We start from the raw sequence: 19,298 nt of genomic DNA, 5'->3' as shown, positions 1-19,298 counted from the left end.
ACCTAATGATCCCACGAGTGCTACTGAGGAGTTGGGGTGGTGGAGCTGGTACAGTTAGCATGACTGGCTGCACTCCACAGGCACAGCAGACTGGGGAGGTTGTGACCAGGACTTCATCCACATGCTTACTGGGAACTCTGCCTCAGTAAGGACAGAATTAAAACCAGGTAAGGTCTTTGAGATTTCACCCATCCTAAATATGGCCCTTTACTTTTCTAAAGGAAAAAAGAACATTTAAGATAAAAAAATAAAGTATTCACCAAAATATAGAAATAAATGCTTCTAATGACATTAAAAGATTAGGTTACTTCTATAACTGTATACAAAGTTAAAAGCCACATATTTTAATAACTGGCTTGGCTTTTTCTTTAGAACATAAGAATGGCCATACTAAGTCAGACCAATGGTCCACCTAACCCAGTATGGCCATTCTTATTCTCTTGTGTAATACAGATATGCTCTCGGGTCAGCGTGGTACAGGTGGGCAATCTTCGGATGCTGGAACATCATGGAAATAAAATATTAAAACATACTGTAGGAAAGGCACTTTCAGGTTAAGGAACCATCTGGTAAATTAATATTATTAAAATATATGGTTCTAAAAACAAGACAAGGTGAAGAATCCCATTCAACACTCTCAATAACCTGGAATTTAGTTATGATAAGAATTTTAGGCAGATTATTCCTTAGCCCTAAAACAAAATACACTCATAAGTCTTCCAGAGGTCTTAAGTCATCTTTGTGTCATGTAGCATTTTTCAGAGATCTTCATTTGGTATCGTTTTACCCAACTATTTCTCAAATTTGAATTATTTGCCCAGGTTTTGATCTCAGTGATATCCCTATAAAAGTAGAGCAATTTTACTACAACCTGAGGATTGTACAAGTATTCTGGATTTACACTGGTGTAACTGAGATCAGAACATGGCCTGATGTCTATTACAGACATTTTATGATTTGTTTTCCATTATTTCAAATCAAATATTTTTATTATTATTATTATTTGTATTATCGTAGTATCTGCCCTAGTCACAAACCAGGACCCCATTGTGCTAGGTAGTCCCTGCCCTAAGGAGCTTACAGTCTATGCAGATGGATACTGAAAAGGGAGTACTTATAGGGGAGTACAAGTGAACAATTAGACTATCACCTACCTCGTCTCTCTGTTGTTCACCATGACAGGCAGTGGTCTCTGCACACCAGCAATTCAACTGTTGTCAAGTTTTTTGTAGTCATCACAAGAAAAGAGTTTTAAACAGGGATTGGAAGGTGGATAATGAGGTATCTTTGCACATATTTACAAGGAGGGCCTCCCAAGCATGAAGATTGGCACAGGAGAAGACACAAAGATGACTGAACATTTAATAAGTGTGAAATAGAGGCTGGCATCATGGGCTGATTGAAGACAAGCATCAACAGCTCAGTGGCAACTGAGAGATGATAGGTAGGGTGGGGACTGAAGGGCTTGAAAGTGAATACAAGCTGTTGACGTTTGACACAATAAAGAAGAAGGGATGCAGAGAGAAGGATGACATGGTCAGAGCGACTGGCTAGGAAAATGATCTTTGAAGCATCATTGTGAATGGCTATGAGCAGGGCAAGATGACATTTGTCAAGGCCAGTAAGAAGGATGTTGCAGTAATCAAGATGATGAGAGCCTGGAGGAGAGTTTTAGCTGTGTGGATGGGTAGGAAAGGCTGTATTTTAGAGATGTTATGTAGAAAGAATCAGCAAGATTTAAACATATCCTGGATCTGAGGCCCTAGAGAGAGGTCTGGGACAAAGCAGTCCCTCTTTTTAAACTATTGCATTTCCTGGCATTAGAGATGCCTAAAGGCTACTACAATTTTGCAGTGACCACACCCAGTAAAATACTGCTGCTCTAATACACAATTTGCTACATTTTCAATTTGTTTTAAGCCCTTGCCATTTCAGGAGGACCAAGTATGATTAAAGCCAACAAATGCTCCTCTCCAAAAATTATTTCCCTCCTAGCTGGTGCAGAAGCAGTGACCATTTCAGGAAGAAAAATAACACTGCACTTAGTAATTAAGAGGACTATTGATGTGGTCTATCCAGTTAGGTTGCTTCTATTTGTTACACTGTTTGCTAAAACTATCTTGAGCCCCTACCTAAGAACTCAGAAACATTCTGTTTCTCACATGGAGTTCAGAGTCTAGTTTCTGAATTTTGCATACTTTATGAAAGTAGATTTAAAACTTTACATCTTATACCCACATAAATGGAACAGTTCTTCCCCTTCTCCAGCTCCCAGAATAAAATATCCTGGCATAAAGTGATCAAACAAAATAGGTGACTTATGTTTTTACTGGTTCCTCCAGACTATGATGACATTTCCTAAAACACTGAGCCAGGAAACTATTAATGTCTCTGAAAAATTGAAAAGGATCAGGCTACTTTGAAGGGCCCATTCAGTATACAGTGGCTCAGATGGCTTCCCTGTAGCTGTACAGGCTACTTACAATTCAATTAAAAATAACAATAATATTTAACATTACTTAGCACTTTCCAGCTTCAAAGTAATTTACAAGTTTGCTTCATAACACCTGTGTGGTAAGGAAGCATTATCCCCATTTTAGATATTAGAAACCGCTTAGACAGGTTAAGTGGCTTGACCTAGATAACATACAGAAGTCCATGGTTGAGCCAGAATTAGTACTCAGGTCTTCTTTTCCGCCAGTCTCAGTCGAGTAGTAAATGATGGCTTTTCAAATCTTGATTGTGCTGCTTTCTGCAGCAGCGAAGAAAATGGTCTGAAGCTATCAGTCTAAAAAACTAGAAGGATCATCTTCTAGATTTACTTCAGCTTTGTGTTGCCTGGAGTTGCAGCATTTGCCAACTGGGTCTTTAAAAAGAAAAGCTCACAGAATTGGCAAGATGCACACATGCTTCAGATGTCTGCAAGACGAAGTGACAGGTGGAGCTAAAGATTCCTGATGAAATTCAGTTGAAATGTTATGCACTGATCAAACAGTTGAGCTTTTCAGTGATAGTGCAGTACTGAATGGAGAGCAGGTAGAAAGATCCTACACAAGATCCAAAAGATAACACATCAGAACACGACAGCATGTTCTACAAAACCTTGTCCATAAGAGAATATGACAGCTCCAAAAGGGTTAAGCAAGAATGGGGGTCATCCGATGATATGGGAATGCTATCTTTTATATGTTACGTCAAATTAAATATGTTTAAAAGGCACCAGAGCTTTTTAAATAGTAATGGGACTCATTTCATCTGCAAAATATTGTGGGCCTCATTTTGATCTTGATTAAACGGGTCCAGAGCAACTCACCCGAAATCAACAGTGCTAAATAGTTGTGAAAGTGGCCTACACAGAATCAGGCCCAATGTGACAAGAGAGTACTACAATAGTCTAAAAGAAATAAGTATCTAATCCCTCTCTCCAGGAACTATATTCTGTGATAGCAGTGAGATGGACTCAACAATCTAATAGGTCTTTTACATCTTAAACAATTATGATCCAATTACATCACATGAACACTAGGTAAAAATCCCATTATTGCATAGTGCCATCTGCTGGGCAAGGAAAGATTGAAATAAACCCATGTCAGCTCCTCAGCTTCAAAGTGTACTTTGTAGCTGTCAGGTCAGAAGTTACTCTGTTCTCAATACACAAGCAATGAATTAAGTGAACGCAGAGTTTAGTGTTCATGATTCCCATTGTGAATTGTGGACTGAGTAATTCTGCTTTCGACAACAACAATGTTCACAGGCAAGTAAACCTAAAACACTGAATTTACTACTGTATTGCCAGTTAATCACAATGTACTGATTAGGGTTTCCTTTTAACATCCAGACAGGAAATAGGAGCACAGGAAGTGAAAGCACAATAAATTCTTGCATGTTAACTAATTCACATGAGCCATTTCAATAACAAGTCTTCTTTAAACTTATCTAAAGCCAAACACGTTGTCTACTCAGTTTCAAACATTTCTTCTTTCTCCTTAAACTCAAGCCATGTGTTTTAAAAGAGATGTATTTGTTTCACTCAACACCAGTGACTGGAGAACCTTCTGCTGTGGTTTACAGTGTAGTATGCTATGCCATCCTGAACAGTTATTAAGACCACTGTCCTATAAGCTGAAGAGGAATAGGTCTTTTGGAGCTACTCAGTGCCCATCTGAGATCGGGCACAGAGATTACTTTTCAGTCACTCTCTAGAGTGCTTTACCTCTGGTGGCTTCAAACCAGGAAGCAAGAGAGTCAGAGATAACATACCCTGGTCCTCTCCGCTCCCTCCCCAAGGCGCCAAACCTCACTCTGCAGCTGCTGTATGTACTCAGCATCACACTCCAATGGCTACCAGGTCACAGTGCAAATGAGCAGGGAAAGGAATAGGAGTAAGAGCCACTTTATTGACTCTCCCTCTTTGCCAGTGAACCGGCAGGGGTGAGGACAGCACAGGTAGAAATGTGGGTAGGCGTGTAGCACCGGTGCTGTGCTGTCTCTGAGCAGAGTGGTTCCTTCTCCATTCAAAACCATCATATACGGCTTGGGAAGAGGAGGAAAGGACCTGATGGGACCACATGCTCTACCTCAGGATCTCCTGTGGGGCAGGAGGAGGAACAAAGAAACCTTGCAGGGGAACTGGAAGAACATGAAGAGCGTAGAATAGATGAGGGACAGACTAGTCTTATTGACTGGGGTGGTACTCTGGGGGAGCAGAAGCTGGCTAGAAGGCTTGATTGGGGAGCAAGAGGAAGGAGTTAGAGAATCAAATGTTCACAGATTATTTGGGGCAGAAAATTAGTTGATTAAGGAAAAAAGATAGATTAATGGAGCAGAAGGATAGCAGAGCATAGACTAGTTGAGAAAATAGAGTGAAAAGGCCAGAAAGAGGGAGGAACCCCAGCAAGAGCAATAGAAAGACAGACTAGGGACACTCAAGAAGATGGTACAGGATATGGGGAGCCGGAGGACAGAGAACAGAAACGTGCACGGAGTGAACAGAACAGCTTCCTTTGTTTGCCTAGCTGTGGGGATAAACACACCTCTTTAACTAGCAACCAATCATATGTCAAAAATGGAGTGGAAACCGATTTAGACTTTGGGGGATTGGCCTCCCATAATGACAGCAGCAATTGCTCTGAAGTCCTTTGCCAAAAACAACAGGCCCTAAAATGTCAAATAAAGTTTCTTCCCTCAAGCATGCTGTGCAACCCCATTAACTCCAGCAGGCGTGAGCAAAGACAGAATTACGTTCCGCTGATTACCGTATATTGCATTAAACTGGCTGTGTACCACTGGCTTCTATAGGATGGAATTAGAACTGCTCAAGTGCATACTCTGTACTGCTAACAGCCAGAGGAGATTCTCCTTTAGTCTAAGTGGCAGGAGCCAGGGAGGATCTGAGATATAGCTCTGCTGCAATTGTAAAGTGCCAAATGGCCTTGATTTGCAGCATCAACCAGCAGTCAACTATAAAGTCCTATCTAACTGACAGATTTGTTGTAATACAAGACTGGAGATGTGGACATTAACGTGGATTTTCATACTGCTGCTCTGAGAGACAAAAACGGTAAGACAGAATTTTCCCACAGCTTTTCTTTTTAGGACCCTCCATCTCAGACAGTCTTCACAGTGGGTATTCCCCATTTCTGTGGCAACTGGAGGCAAACCAGATCATTGCAAGATTCCAAAGCTGAAAAATACTAGCTATATAAAAGTTTAAAGGTGTTCAACTCAAACCATTCACAGAATAGCACTCACATGAAATTTAGGGATTTCCTGGAGGAACTCCCTCTTTCCTTTCAAACTCTTAACAGGAGACCAATAGCCAGGAAAAACAACCTTGAACATAATGCAGTCCTCCCAAGGGAGGGTCAGACTGTCTGACACGGAGGATCCCAGAATGAAAATTCACAAATGAGAGAGAATTTTCTCTTTCTCAGTCCCCTCCATATTACACAGTCTTCACAATGGGATGTAAAAGCAGTAAATTATCCTAAGGGAGGGAGAATTCAATTTACCCATGTAGAATTGAAAAGGAACGTAAGGGTTACACTATCATTCACTTAAGAACATAAGAACATACATACTGGCTATGACCAAGGACCCATCTAGTTCAGTATACTGTCTTCTGACATTGGACAGTGCCAGATACTTCAGAAGGAATGAACAGAATAGGACAAGTTCAAGTGATCCATTTCTGTCATCCTGTTCCAGCATCTGGATGTTGGAGATTAAGGGGCACCTGGAGCATGGGGTTACATCCCTGACCATCTTGGCTAACAGCCATTTATGACCTATCCTCCAGGAACGTATCTAATTATTTTTTTAACCCAGTTATATTTTTGGACTTTACAACATCCCCTGGCAACAAGTTTCACAGGTTGACTGTGCACTGTGAAGAAAGTACTTCCTTATGTTTGTTTTAAACCCGCTGACTGTTAATTTCATTAGGTGACCCCTAGTTCTTGTGTTATGTGAAGAGGTAAATAACACTTCCCTATTCACTTTCTACACACCACTCATTATTTTATAGACCTCTATCATATCCCCCACTTTTTCATCTCTTTTCAACAGTCCCAGTCTTCTTAATCTCTCCTTGTATGGAAGCTATTCCATACACCTAATCATTTTTGTTGCCCTGCTCTGTATCTTTTCCAATTCTAATATAACTTTTTTGAGATGGGGTGATCAAAATTGCACACAGTATTCAAGGTGTGGGCATACCATACATTTATATAATGGCATTATATTTTCTGTTTTGTTATCTATCCCTTTCCTAATTGCTCCTAACATTGATAGCTTTTTTGACTATCACTGCACACTGAGCAGATGTTTTCAGAGAACTAGCTACAATGACTCCAAGATCTCTTTCTTGAGCAATATCACCTAATTTAAACTTCATCATTGTGTCTGTACAGTTGGGATTATTTTTTTCCAATGTGCATTACTCGGCACTTGTCAACGCTGAATTTCATCTGCCATTTTGCTGCCTGGTCACCCAGTTTTGTGAAATCCCTTGGGAACTCTTCACAGTAAGTTTTGGACTTAAGTATCTTGAGCATTTTGTATCACATGCAAATTTTGCCACATCACTGTTTACCCTCTTTTCCAGATTGTTTATGAATAAAGGAGAACCTCAGAGTTATTAATATCAGAATTACGAACTGAACAGTCAACCACACATCTCATTTGGAATTGGAAGTATGCAATTAGGCAGCAGCAGAGACCAAAAAAAAAGCAAAAAAAAAAGCAAATACATTACAATACTGTGTTAAACATAAACTAATAAAAATAAAGGGAAAGCAGCATTTTTATTCTGCATAGTAAAGTTTCGATGCTATATTAAATAAATGTTCACTTGTAAACTTTTGAAAGAACAACCATAACATTTTGTTCAGAGTTATGAATATTTCAGTGTTATGAATAACCTCCATTCCTGACGTGTTCGTAACTCTGAGGTTCTACTGTATGTTGAACACCACAATTCCCTGTGTAGTTCTTTGGAGGACGCCACTATTTAGCTCTCTCCACTGTGAAAACTTACCATTTATTCCTACCTTTTATTTCCTGTCTTTTAACCAGTTACTGATCCATGAGAGGATCTTCCTTCTTATCCCATGACTGCTTACTTTACTTAAGAGCCTTTGGTGAGGGACCTTGTCAAAAACTTTCTGAAAGTCCAAGTCGGCCACCCTTATCCACATCTTTGTTGACCCCCTCAAAGATGTTCTGTCACAAAAGCCATCTTGACTTTTCCCCAAAATATCATGTTTATCTTTGTGTCTGACCATTCTGTTCTTTACTATAGCTGCAACCAGATTGTCTGGTCCAGAGGTTAGGCTTCCTGGCCTGTAAATGACAGAATCTCTTTTGACAGAGGCTTTTTTAAAAATTGGCATTACATTAACTATCTGCTAGTCATCTGGTACAAAAGCTGATTTAAGTGATAGGTTACATACCACAGTTAGTAGTTCTGCACTTTCATATTTGACTTCCTTCAGTTCTCTTGAGTGTATACCATCTTGTCTTGGGGACTTATTACTGTTTAATTTATCAGTTTTGTTCCAAAAGGATCTGGGTTTTAGATTGTAAACTTTTTGGCAGAAGGATTGTTTCTGATTATATATAGTTCGAGATCAGGCTGCCATTGTGCTGATATATTTACAATCCAAAATCCCAATCCTGCAAAGAGTTATGTACATCCTTAGCTTTATGCATTGTGAGTAGTCCCTTGAAATCAAAGGGATTATTCACAGTGCGTAAAGTTAAGCACTTGCATAAATCTTTGCAGGATGGAGTCTTTCATGGACAAGACAGAAAAAGGAGGAAGATAGGATGCATTATTACCCCCTATTTTACAGACAATGAATGAAGGCAAAACAAAAATGTTAAATGTATGCATTCTATCACTGCTCACACAGGAAAGAATACTTTCAAATTTCAAGTAGACCCATGCTCTGTTCTTCTATGAAGATTTAGAAGTTCCAATGTGTATTCCTAATTATTCCTACTCCTCTCTCCGCATTTTCAGTAATGAGTATTCCCCCGCTCCCTCCCCCTTAGTTCTATGGTCACAAGGCCTGTAAAGTATCCTTGTTTAACACTGAAATGTGAATGGATAAACTAGGGAGTGTGAAATACAAGTAGCTAAAAGGTAATTAAAGCAAACTAGGGAATACTTAACATAGCACTGCAACGTATATAGTACATCCCTTCATATCTGATGAAAGGCAGAAGATGCAATTTAGTGCAACAGACTGACAAGTACAGCTGTTGTGAGGGCTTGTTATGCCGGTATTATCCAAATGATATACAGTAAAGGAAGAATGGGGACATACCCTATGCAGACTTACTTTTTGATACTTGCTGTCTCTCTGGTATAGTAACTGAAGAAGCACAATTTCATGAAAACAGATGCCAAACAATTTTTTTTTAAATCACAGCTGCCAAATGTGGGGGTAGCAGGGAAAGGATAGAATGGCTTTTAATCTCTTTCCAAGCTTCCTATCGGATGGAAAATATTCCTGGTTTTGAAATTAACAACTATTATTATTCCACGCCATTTGCACATACTTAGTTACATTTTACAGGGAACAAATGCATATAGGAGTGCAGGTCGCGCACACAGTACATTCCCTGAAAGGTATGGTGAGGCCAATAGCAAATGTGGCACCCAGACATCAGGTATGTCCCTCATTTAAACCTTTTGGACTTAGTCCATCTCACAGAGAGGGGAACATTTCTACAGTTTTGACTGGACTTTCTTACCCCTGTGTGGATTGGCTGTTTGCTCCAACCCTCCCTCAGTCTCTTCAGTTCAGCTTCACTGCACACTTATCCCTGCTACCCACTTCCCCCTTCTTTTCAAAATCCCTCTCCCTTCCCCCTTTCCCCCTTCTATTTAACATATCTCTTCCTATCTGACCCCCATCTCACCCCACTCCTCCAAAGCAGTAAAAAATAGTGACATTAACGTGATGTTTGCTGTCACCACACTGTTCACTCCACCTTGTGTGTTCTACCGCTTCTCCCACCCGCTGTCTGTCCTGTCTGTTTAGACTGTGAGCTCTCCAGAGCAGGGACTGTCTGCTAGCCTGTGTTTGTACAGTGCCTTGCACAATGGGGCCCCATTCTTGGTTGGTCCTTAGGCACTGCCGTAATAAACATGATTATTCATAATAATATTAGGTAAATGCTTCCTTCGCGACCATAATCCTGCTCTACTCTAGAAGCTGAGCTTTTATGTAAATTCGCTGAGACTTGCCTCCTCCCCAGAAAAACTGCTTGAGCAACTTCCACTAAAGTCAATGGGAGTCTTGCTAGTGACTTTAATGGGAGTTGGGAGGCTCAGTCCTCAGACAGGAGTCAGAACTCCTATTTTTCCTAAAAACAAAACTAAATAAGAAACTACGGATTTGACCTGTGTAGACTGCCTACAGTAGGTCATCTACCCAAGTTTTGCCCATAGTAATCCTGAGACCTTGGGTGCCACTCAAATCCACGGTGATGAGCTTGGTAGAAAATCCCAGACAACTAGATACTTTAAACAAACTAAGACATGGGCATGCTGTTTCTCACAGCAACATCCAAAACTGTGCCCTGCTCCCGAACATTATATTATTAATTACCTGCAAAACGAAAGATGCAGTTGACAAACATCCAAAAAAGGAATAAAAATATTTATCTTTTGAACAGGCTGACAGAATAAACAAGATTGTAATGGGGTATCAGTTGTGTTTGATTATCATGGGGAAGACTGAAGCAGATATAAATGTTTAGAAAAGTCCTCTGTCCTTTGGATAGATCTGGTGCGTGTATGTGTTGTGTGCATGTGTGTGTGTGCATGAGTGTGTGTCCATCCATCCATCCCATGTATGACAGGAGCAGAGATTCTGACCCCCGTGGGGCCTGAAGGTAGCAGGTGACCCATAAAAGGCTACTTTTAGCTAAGGCAATAGAAGTGGTATTTCTTGAAAGCGGGCCACAGCAAAATGGGGGAAATCGGTACACTTTACCAGGGCCCATCCAGAGGGCCACTAGACCATCCCCATGAGAAAAAAAATTCAGGCTATGGATGTTTTAGTTTGAGATTCCGAACAGTTAGCTGGTCCTCTAGGATGCATAGAAGGGTTGAGACGAGATTCCAGGGACAAGGAACAGTACCTCCAGGGTCCCTAGAGGGTATTTGTCACGGATGTATCACTAATATATGTGCCATGCTCCCATGTCTGGCTACAAATACAAATCAGGCAGCCACAAACATCAGGAGCTTAAAGAAAGGGAAAGAAAAGATGCTAGAGGTCGCCAGTCAATCCTCCAGTTTTTCCAGACAGGCAAGGCCTCTCAATAGTCTAGGTCAAACAATGCAAAAACTGGGGAACTGTAAAACAGCAAGGTGAAGGTGATTTCAATATAGACACTGTGGACACTGATGAAGAAAAGCAGACAAATGAATCATGTGATTCCAATCTAATGACCTCCAAAAGTAGTTGCGTACTATTACCACCAGCAGACTCAGAGGAAGGCTTGAAAGAAGCAGAAGAGAATAGTGCTACAGTACTTACGGATTCATGTTTTTAAAAGGATCCAGGAGTGTGGCCTACACACGTTACAGATCCTGTTTATGAAAAAATTGTCCTATCTGGTGTAATGAATTTCAGAGAAACGCGGAAGCTAGCGAAGTTAATGCCAAAAGATGTTGATGGCCGTAGTTTACCTGTATTTCTTCTCAAATGTAAAACTTCCAGCAATAGAGACCATGGCTTGCTCAGAGTGCTACCTGCCAAGCACAGTACTGCTTTCCATGTCAGCAATTTTCTGAAGGGGAAGACAAACAAACTATGCGGAATACTGGCAAAAAATGAAGGATATTTGCCAACCGTGCAAAAATGGCACAAACTATATTATAAACTTCCTGAACATGAAAAGAGCACAGAACATAAAACCTGCTGTTGCTGGTGGAAGGAATTAGAGCAGTCACTGTCAGGTAGAGTAGACAGTGAGATTCAAAAACAAGCATTAACAGAAGCTTCAAGATGGAGAGCATTACTGGAAAGAATGTTGGATATTATCTGACATCTCATTTCAAGAGGTTTAGCATTCCAAGGAGATAATAATCTGACTGTGATCCACACAACAGTAATCTTCTTGGAACTCTTGAGTTACTAGCTCATTATAACAGCATAACTCATGACCATTTGGCTAAAGTCAAACAGAAGCAGACACAGACGATAGAACAACCCAAGGGCAGGTACATTACCTCTTATGGCAGACTCAGAACAAGTGGACTGAATTATACGGTAAAAGCATGCAGGAGGCCATTCGTTCAGAGAGAGAGAGAGAGAGAGAGAGAGAGAGAGAGAGAGAGCGCGCCATCTATTATTCCATCATATGGAATGATAGTCTTGATGCCTCTCACCATGAACAAAATGTGTTATATTCAAGTTTGTACTTCAGGACCAAGGCAGTGGTGCATTTAATATTCAAGAAAGATCTCTTGAGTTCATCAACTTTGATCAAAAAAAGTAGAAAAACAGATAGGCAGCTGAAATGCTAAGTGTCAACATTAAGCACCATACCATTCCACTTGATGATTATAGAGGTCCAGGATTTGATAATGGTTCTAATAAGTCAGGAAAATTAAAACCCATTCAGGCTTGCACTGTCAAAAAATAAACTTGCGGTGTATTCTCCTTGCCCTTCTTATTCACTTAATCTTGTAGGAGTTAATGCTGCAGTTTCACATTCTGAAACAGTAACACTTTTTGGTTGTGTGCAGTGACTTTTCATGTTTTTAGTGCCTGTCCTGTGAGGTGGAAGATTGTAACCAATAAGATACACTATTCACTCTATATTCAGTCAGACACAGGTTGGAGTGCACATGCTGAAGCTGTCTGTTCAATAACAAAGTATATTCCAGGTATTCTGGCAGCACTGGAATGGGCTCTTGAATTAAATTTGACACACAAAACTTGATCAGAAAGTGTTAGCATGAAAACAGTACTTCACCTCATTTTCATGCCCTTTATTGGCTAGCTTTTGGTATAAAGTTCCTTCAAGTATTGATGAGAGAAACAAGATTCTACAACCCCGAGGAATCTCTCTTGGTTCAGGGTCAACTCTGATTGCTGATATTATGAAGAATTAAAGCAATTCTGAGATCAGTGGCTCAAAATTCTATTAGAAGCACGCCTTGTGGTGATAGCTATGCGAATTTTACCACAATTACTGCAGAAGAGAGGTAAAAAATTGAAAATATTTCATGATGAGACTCCTGAGGAATCATGCTCTATCACCTCTGAAGATGAAACAAAGTCTTCATGCAGAAGGAATGTGTTCTATGCAACTTTGGACAATGTTACCTGTGAGTTGGAGCACTGATTCAAAGCAACCAATTGCATTTGTTTTACGTTCAGTTCAAAATATGTCACACCCCAGCTGGAGGAACTGGAACAAACATCCACATGTCTAGTTCTCAAATATCCTATGGATCTTTTGCAGAACTTTCCACATGAAATGTTGCAGTTAAAAAAAAAGCACAAAAAACGTCAGGTCTACTTTTGGAAAAGAACTTGAACTGCCACCACTTATCTTACTTAGTGAGATTTAAAACAGAAAACTACAACTAGTTTTCAGTGAAGTGTGCACAACCCTACCCATTTTTTGCACACTGCCAGTAACTATGGAAGAAGCAGAAACAAGTTTCAGCAAGCTGGCACTCATCAAAACCTGCAGACAATCTACTATGATACAAGAACGTTTAGTCATCTTCCTGTTTTGTCTAACGGGTGTGAATTCATAAGAAAAATTACTTTAGTAAGGTCCTTTGTGATTTTACAATGAAAAAGGCTAAAAAAAGTAAAGCTGTAAAGTGACACGGTCTAGCTATGCCATTTCCAAAATAACTTTCAGTAACTGTGTGGGATGGGTTGAGGAGACCTCACCTAAAACAAGGCATACTAGAGTCTTCCCAGAAACTAGGACCATGTTTGTGAAGGGTTCCACTGCACATGGTTCTGATCAGGTACGTGGAAAAGACAAGCTGGAGTGCAGACAAGAAACACAGAGACAGGTTTATTGGTCTAGTGCTGGCTAAAAAGGCTTGGGCTATAAACAAAGAGGCTATCCCATGCATTTGGCACCCCCCGAGTTCCAAGAAGCAGAACTTTGTACATTACTTGTAAATAAATAAGACTGCATAAAAGAAAATACCAGGCTCCATCAACAATTAATATTTTCAACAGAAATAACATACAAGGCCCCGAATTTTGACTAACTGCTGTGGTTGAAAAGGGGTAACCCACTATATACGAGGCACTGTGTATAGCTACATCTTTTCTTTGTATTTTTCTGGTATTAATATACCTTAGGCATACCCTATTTTGATCAAGGTGTTGCCCTTGGCTTCCTTGAATACTACATGGCCTACAATAGTTTCTCAGTTAGGATCTCTGTCTACTGAAATGAAACGACCAATGACTTGAAAGGCAGATATTTGGAAATTATTGGCCAGAATATTTAGTTTCAAGCAAGGGTTCTCAATCTTCTCTCCCTCTCCCCCACTACATACCTAACATTATCCACCTTCTCATTCCACAACACCAAACAACCTACTTTTCCCCCTGTAACCCTCATATCCCAGAATCCAGTGTGTTATTTCACCCAAAACCAACCAAACAAACCCACATTCTGCAAACAACAACAATTTGATATCTTTTAAGTTCATTGTGCCAGGTTTGGCCACAGTTGCTCTTTACATTTAAGGGCATGTACTTTTGATAATTTCACATTAAAAAAAACTGTAAAAATGAATACATTGTCATTGAAAATGGCATAAATTGCTCATTCTCAAAGATACTATAAACCTAATTACTGCATCTGTTTACATTTGGAATGGGTTTCTTCTGATCCTACTAATGGTAAGAAAAATAGAATTTTTTTCTCCAATGAAAATTTACATTCTGTAGAAAATGTCATTCCCCCATTCCTCACACAAACAGCTTTATGCCCTAACATGAGAGGTAACCCCTGGTTTAGAGGAAATGGTTCCTCACAGAAGGGCATCCTCTTCTGTTATCATTTTAAAGAAAACTATATTTTACTGTTTGGAATCTTGGAATGAGAGAAAATTTAAGAGCTAATGTCCTGATTCAGCAAGGTGAGTAACTCCATTGACTTCATTAAGACTGAAGTGGGGCTTAAAGTCTGATCTCAGATGCACACATGTGGCTCCCACTGACTTCAGTAGGATCTGTAGTTGCACATCAAAGGAAAGAATCTGTACTTAAAAAGAAAAGGAGTACTTGGGGCACCTTAGAGACTAACAAATTTATTTGAGCATAAGCTTTCATGAGCTACAGCTCACTTCATCGGATGCATGCAGTGGAAAATACAGTGGGGAGATTTATATACACAGAGAACATGAAACTATGGGCGTTACCATACACACTGTAACAAGAGCTATTACCAGCAGGAGAGCGGGGGGGAGGGGACCTTTTGTAGTGATAATCAAGGTGGGCCATTTCCAAGAACGCGTGCGGAACGGGGGAGGGGGAATAAACATGGGGAAATAGTTTTACTTTGTGTAATGACTCATCCACTCCCAGTCTTTATTCAAGCCTAAGTTAATTGTATCCAGTTTGCAAATTAATTCCAATTCAGCAGTCTCTCGCTGGAGTCTGTTTTTGAAGATTTGTTGTTGAAGAATTGTCACTTTTAGGTCTGTAATCGAGTGACCAGAGAGATTGAAGTGTTCTCCGACTGGTTTTTGAATGTTATAATTCTTGACATCTGATTTGTGTCCATTTATTCTTCTACATAGAGACTGTCCAGTTTGGCCAATGTACATGGCAGAGGGGCATTGCTGGCACATGATGGCATATATCACATTGGTAGATGTGCAGGTGAACGAGCCTCTGATAGTGTGGCTGATGTGATTAGGCCCTATGATGGTATCCCCTGAATAGATATGTGGACACACTTGGCAACGGGCTTTGTTGCAAGGATAGGTTCCTGGGTTAGTGGTTTTGTTGTGTGGTGTGTGGTTGCTGGTGAGTATTTGCTTCAGGTTGGGGGGCTGTCTGTAAGCAAGGACTGGCCTGTCTCCCAAGATCTGTGAGAGTGATGGGTCATCCTTCAGGATAGGTTGTAGATCCTTGATGATACATTGGAGAGGTTTTAGTTGGGAGCGGAAGGTCATGGCTAGTGGCGTTGTGTTATTTTCTTTGTTGGGCCTGTCCTGTAGTAGGTAACTTCTGGGTACTCTTCTGGCTCTGTCAAGCTGTTTCTTCACTTCAGCAGGTGGGTATTGTAGTTGTAAGAACGCTTGCTAGAGATCTTGTAGGTGTTTGTCTCTGTCTGAGGGGTTGAAGCAAATGCGGTTGTATCGTAGAGCTTGGCTGTAGACAATGGATCGTGTGGTGTGGTCTGGGTGAAAGCTGGAGGCATGTAGGTAAGCACAGCGGTCAGTAGGTTTCCGGTATAGGGTGGTGTTTATGTAACCATCGCTTATTAGCACCGTAGTGTCGAGGAAGTGGATCTCTTGTGTGGACTGGTCTAGGCTGAGGTTGATGGTAGGATGGAAATTGTTGAAATCATGGTGGAATTCCTCAAGGGCTTCTTTTCCATGGGTCCAGATGATGAAGATGTCATCAATGTAGCGCAAGTGGAGAAGGGGCATGAGGGGACGAGAGCTGAGGAAGCGTTGTTCTAAATCAGCCATAAAAATGTTGGCATACTGTGGGGCCATGCGGGTACCCATAGCAGTGCCGCTGATTTGAAGGTATACATTGTCCCCAAATGTGAAATAGTTATGGGTGAGGACAAAGTCACGAAGTTCAGCCACCAGGTTTGCCGTGACATTACCGGGGATACTGTTCCTGACGGGGATACAGACTAACATGGCTGCTACTCTGAAATCTGTACTTAGGCTCCCCACCTCCCTATTTCATCTGCAATGGGGATTACAGTTCTTTGAAAGATGGTGCTGCAGGCCACAGGTGCTTTTCACAAGTCGCCTTTGTCACAGAAAATAGTAATTGAATAAAGGGAAATAGTCAACTTTAAATCTAATCATTTTAAAAGAATTAAAAGAGATTACACCTACCCAAGTTGTCCTGCTAATTCTTATGGCTTTGCAATCACATTTTCATAGCTTCTGAAAAATGCTTTTCTCTCCTTCCTTGCTGTCAGAACCTCCCCTCCCCCCAAATAATGGGGGGAAACTCACTTGGCTAGCTGGCTAAACAAGCGGAACAGTGAAACTAAATATATTTAAAGGGTGCCAAACGTACAATTGAAAACAACTGAGAGAAACATTTTTTGCTCTAATCAATTTCAGTTACAGCAACTGTAGGTATTACTTGAAAAATGTTATGGCTGGTGTATGAATTTTAAGTTGATGATGTGCCTTTCTTATATCTAACAAAATGTTGGTACATTTAATAATAGTGAGAGCATTCTGATATTGTCCATAGGACTAACACTTGTTTTCTTGCTCACCGTGGCATATTTTTCATATTACGTAATAGTTATTGTATGTATTATTATGATACATAGCTAAAAGCTACCAATAAAGCTTTCACAAGTAGTCATGGGGGGGAAACTGATACACCGGTAAAAAGACAGCACTTCTGATTGTTTTTCCTTTTCCCCTTTTGTAGTCTTTGGTGGTTGTTAAATCAATATCTTCTGATCAGATCTTCTAACCCAGTGGCTCTCAACCTTTCCAGGCTACAGTACCCCTTTCTGGAGTCTGATTTGTCTTGCGTATACCCCTAAGTTTCACTTCACTTAAAAACTACTTGCTTACAAAATCAGAAAAAAAATTACAAAAGCAAACTATTACTGAAAAATTGCTCACTTTCTCATTTTTACCATATAATTCTTAAATTAATCAACTGGAATATAAATACTGCACTTACATTTCAGTGTATAGTATATAGAGCAGTATAGTATACAAGTGATTTTCTGCATGAAATTTTAGTTTGTACTGACTTCGCTACAGCTTTTTTTGTAGCCTGTTGTAAAACTAGGCAAATATCTAGATACGTTCATGTACCCCCTGGAAGACCTCTGCCTACCCCGAGGGGGACAAGTACCCCTGGTTGAGAACCACTGGTCTAATGTCTCCCACTGTCTTTATGAAGCCATTTGTCAGCTCAAATTTTGATTTCAATTTCCGTTTCTGTGAGGAGAAGAGTTGGGTTTGCTGTAGAAGTGACTGAGGGTCACTACACAAAGACAGACCCTACCACCACAAGTCTCTGCTGATTTTACAATATCATTCCACACTATACACACCAAGTGCCCTCTTTTATAGGATGGTTTATTTTCAGCATATGCTGATTCCGGAGGAACTGATTTGGGGGGGTGGTTGGGAGACGCAGACATGGCGGTGGGAAATCAACTAAATCTAAGACCATATTAGGTTGTCTTTCATAGAACTGTCCTAATTTAACTGTAGATGTCATCAGGACAGATCTGTAGAAATCCTCATGAATCCAGGTCCAATCAAGCTTTTACTAAAACTTGTAAGATATTTTCATCACCAAAGCCAAGTCTTTCATTAGCTATCTTTCTCTAGTTTCTCTGTTTAGGTTTCTTCATTTACAAAATCTTGCCAAAGCTACCTCTTAAAAGACTTAGGAATGAATTAACTGATACTTTCCAGGTGGCTATTTATCACTGAGAAAAGCTTATGAATGTGGAGAGTTCAGGCTATTCAGATCTTGTTTCTTTTCTTTTGAGAAACTTCTGTGTGCTTAAATGTTACATTACTGTGCTGACTATGAGAAACAGATGAAATATAAATATTGCCAGGCTCAACCTCAGAGATATTTTAAAAGGTATTTTAATATTTTTATTAAATTATCATTTAATTATTAAAAGAGCGGAGTAGTGCAAATGAGACCCCATAAAATAAACTATTTTAATGTCACACAAAGATTTAAGAAACTGCACAAAGTTGAATTTTTAGAGACTAAAAATATTTAGTTTATTATTAAATATTAAAGTAAAATTAAATAAATGGGCAACCACTTCAAAGTAAGAGGATATATAACAGTTTGTTCATATGACTGTTACCCTTTACAAATAATCTGAGGGCCACACATGTTATTATGAACTCCTGCTGAAATAAAAATCTGCCTACCACTTCTTCAAGCTATCCTCCTATCCTTCTTCAACAAGCAGATCCTCTTTTTAACTTAGGCCTTGTCTACACTAGAGACCTTACAGTGGCACAGCTGTACAGATGCAGCTGCGCCATTGTAAGATCTCCCGTGTAGCTGCTCTATGCCGACAGGAGAGAGCTCTCCCGTCGACATAATTAAACCACCCCCAATGAGTGGTGATGGCTATGTTGGCAGAAGAGTGTAGTTAGGCGAAACGTAATTTTGAAAGCTAAATCACTTTAAAATGAAATCTCTACAACTCTTCTAAAAATATTTTTGATATCTTGTATTTTGGAAACAAAATGTTTGTACCTCATAGAAGGAAGGAGGGTTGGAAAGGATGAGGAATTTGGTTTCTGAAGGACCGTTGTCACATACCTCATAAGCTAAATAATCATTTGGACATTGATTAAGGGGTTCTGAATACCAAAAAAAACATTCAACAGTAAGAGTCAGTTTTCAAACTTTTAAGTGATGGTACCCAGTTATTAATAGTTATTTGTACTCCAGCAGGACCCAAAATGTGCTGGGCACTAAACTCTTAGAAAGATACAGTCCCCACCTCAAGGAGCTCCCCATTTAGAAATATGCAAAAATAGATGGAGAGGGAGTGATAAAGGGATATAACATACA

General features: G+C 40.0%; 2 protein-coding genes across 6 annotated transcripts in view; one reads left to right on the top strand and one right to left on the bottom strand.

Moving 5' to 3' along the window:
- CMSS1 (cms1 ribosomal small subunit homolog) overlaps positions 1–19,298 on the bottom strand; it is a 366,757-nt gene that overhangs the window by 114,879 nt on the left and 232,580 nt on the right. The window lies entirely within an intron of this gene.
- FILIP1L (filamin A interacting protein 1 like) overlaps positions 1–19,298 on the top strand; it is a 286,102-nt gene that overhangs the window by 51,370 nt on the left and 215,434 nt on the right. Inside the window, exon 1 of one of the 2 annotated variants that reach the window (XM_074973368.1) lies at positions 6,904–7,025. The exons of the other annotated variant lie outside the window; for it this stretch is intronic. Coding sequence (XP_074829469.1) covers positions 6,931–7,025 — 95 coding nt within the window. The 5' untranslated portion in view covers positions 6,904–6,930. Of the gene's footprint in view, positions 1–6,903; positions 7,026–19,298 lie in introns of those variants that run through there. 2 annotated transcript variants of the gene reach the window in all.

Source organism: Natator depressus, chromosome 1, assembly GCF_965152275.1.
Source record: "Natator depressus isolate rNatDep1 chromosome 1, rNatDep2.hap1, whole genome shotgun sequence".
NCBI lineage: Eukaryota > Metazoa > Chordata > Testudines > Cheloniidae > Natator > Natator depressus.
The sequence above is the reverse complement of the archived record's forward strand: the minus strand, read 5'-3'. Positions and strand labels throughout refer to the sequence as shown.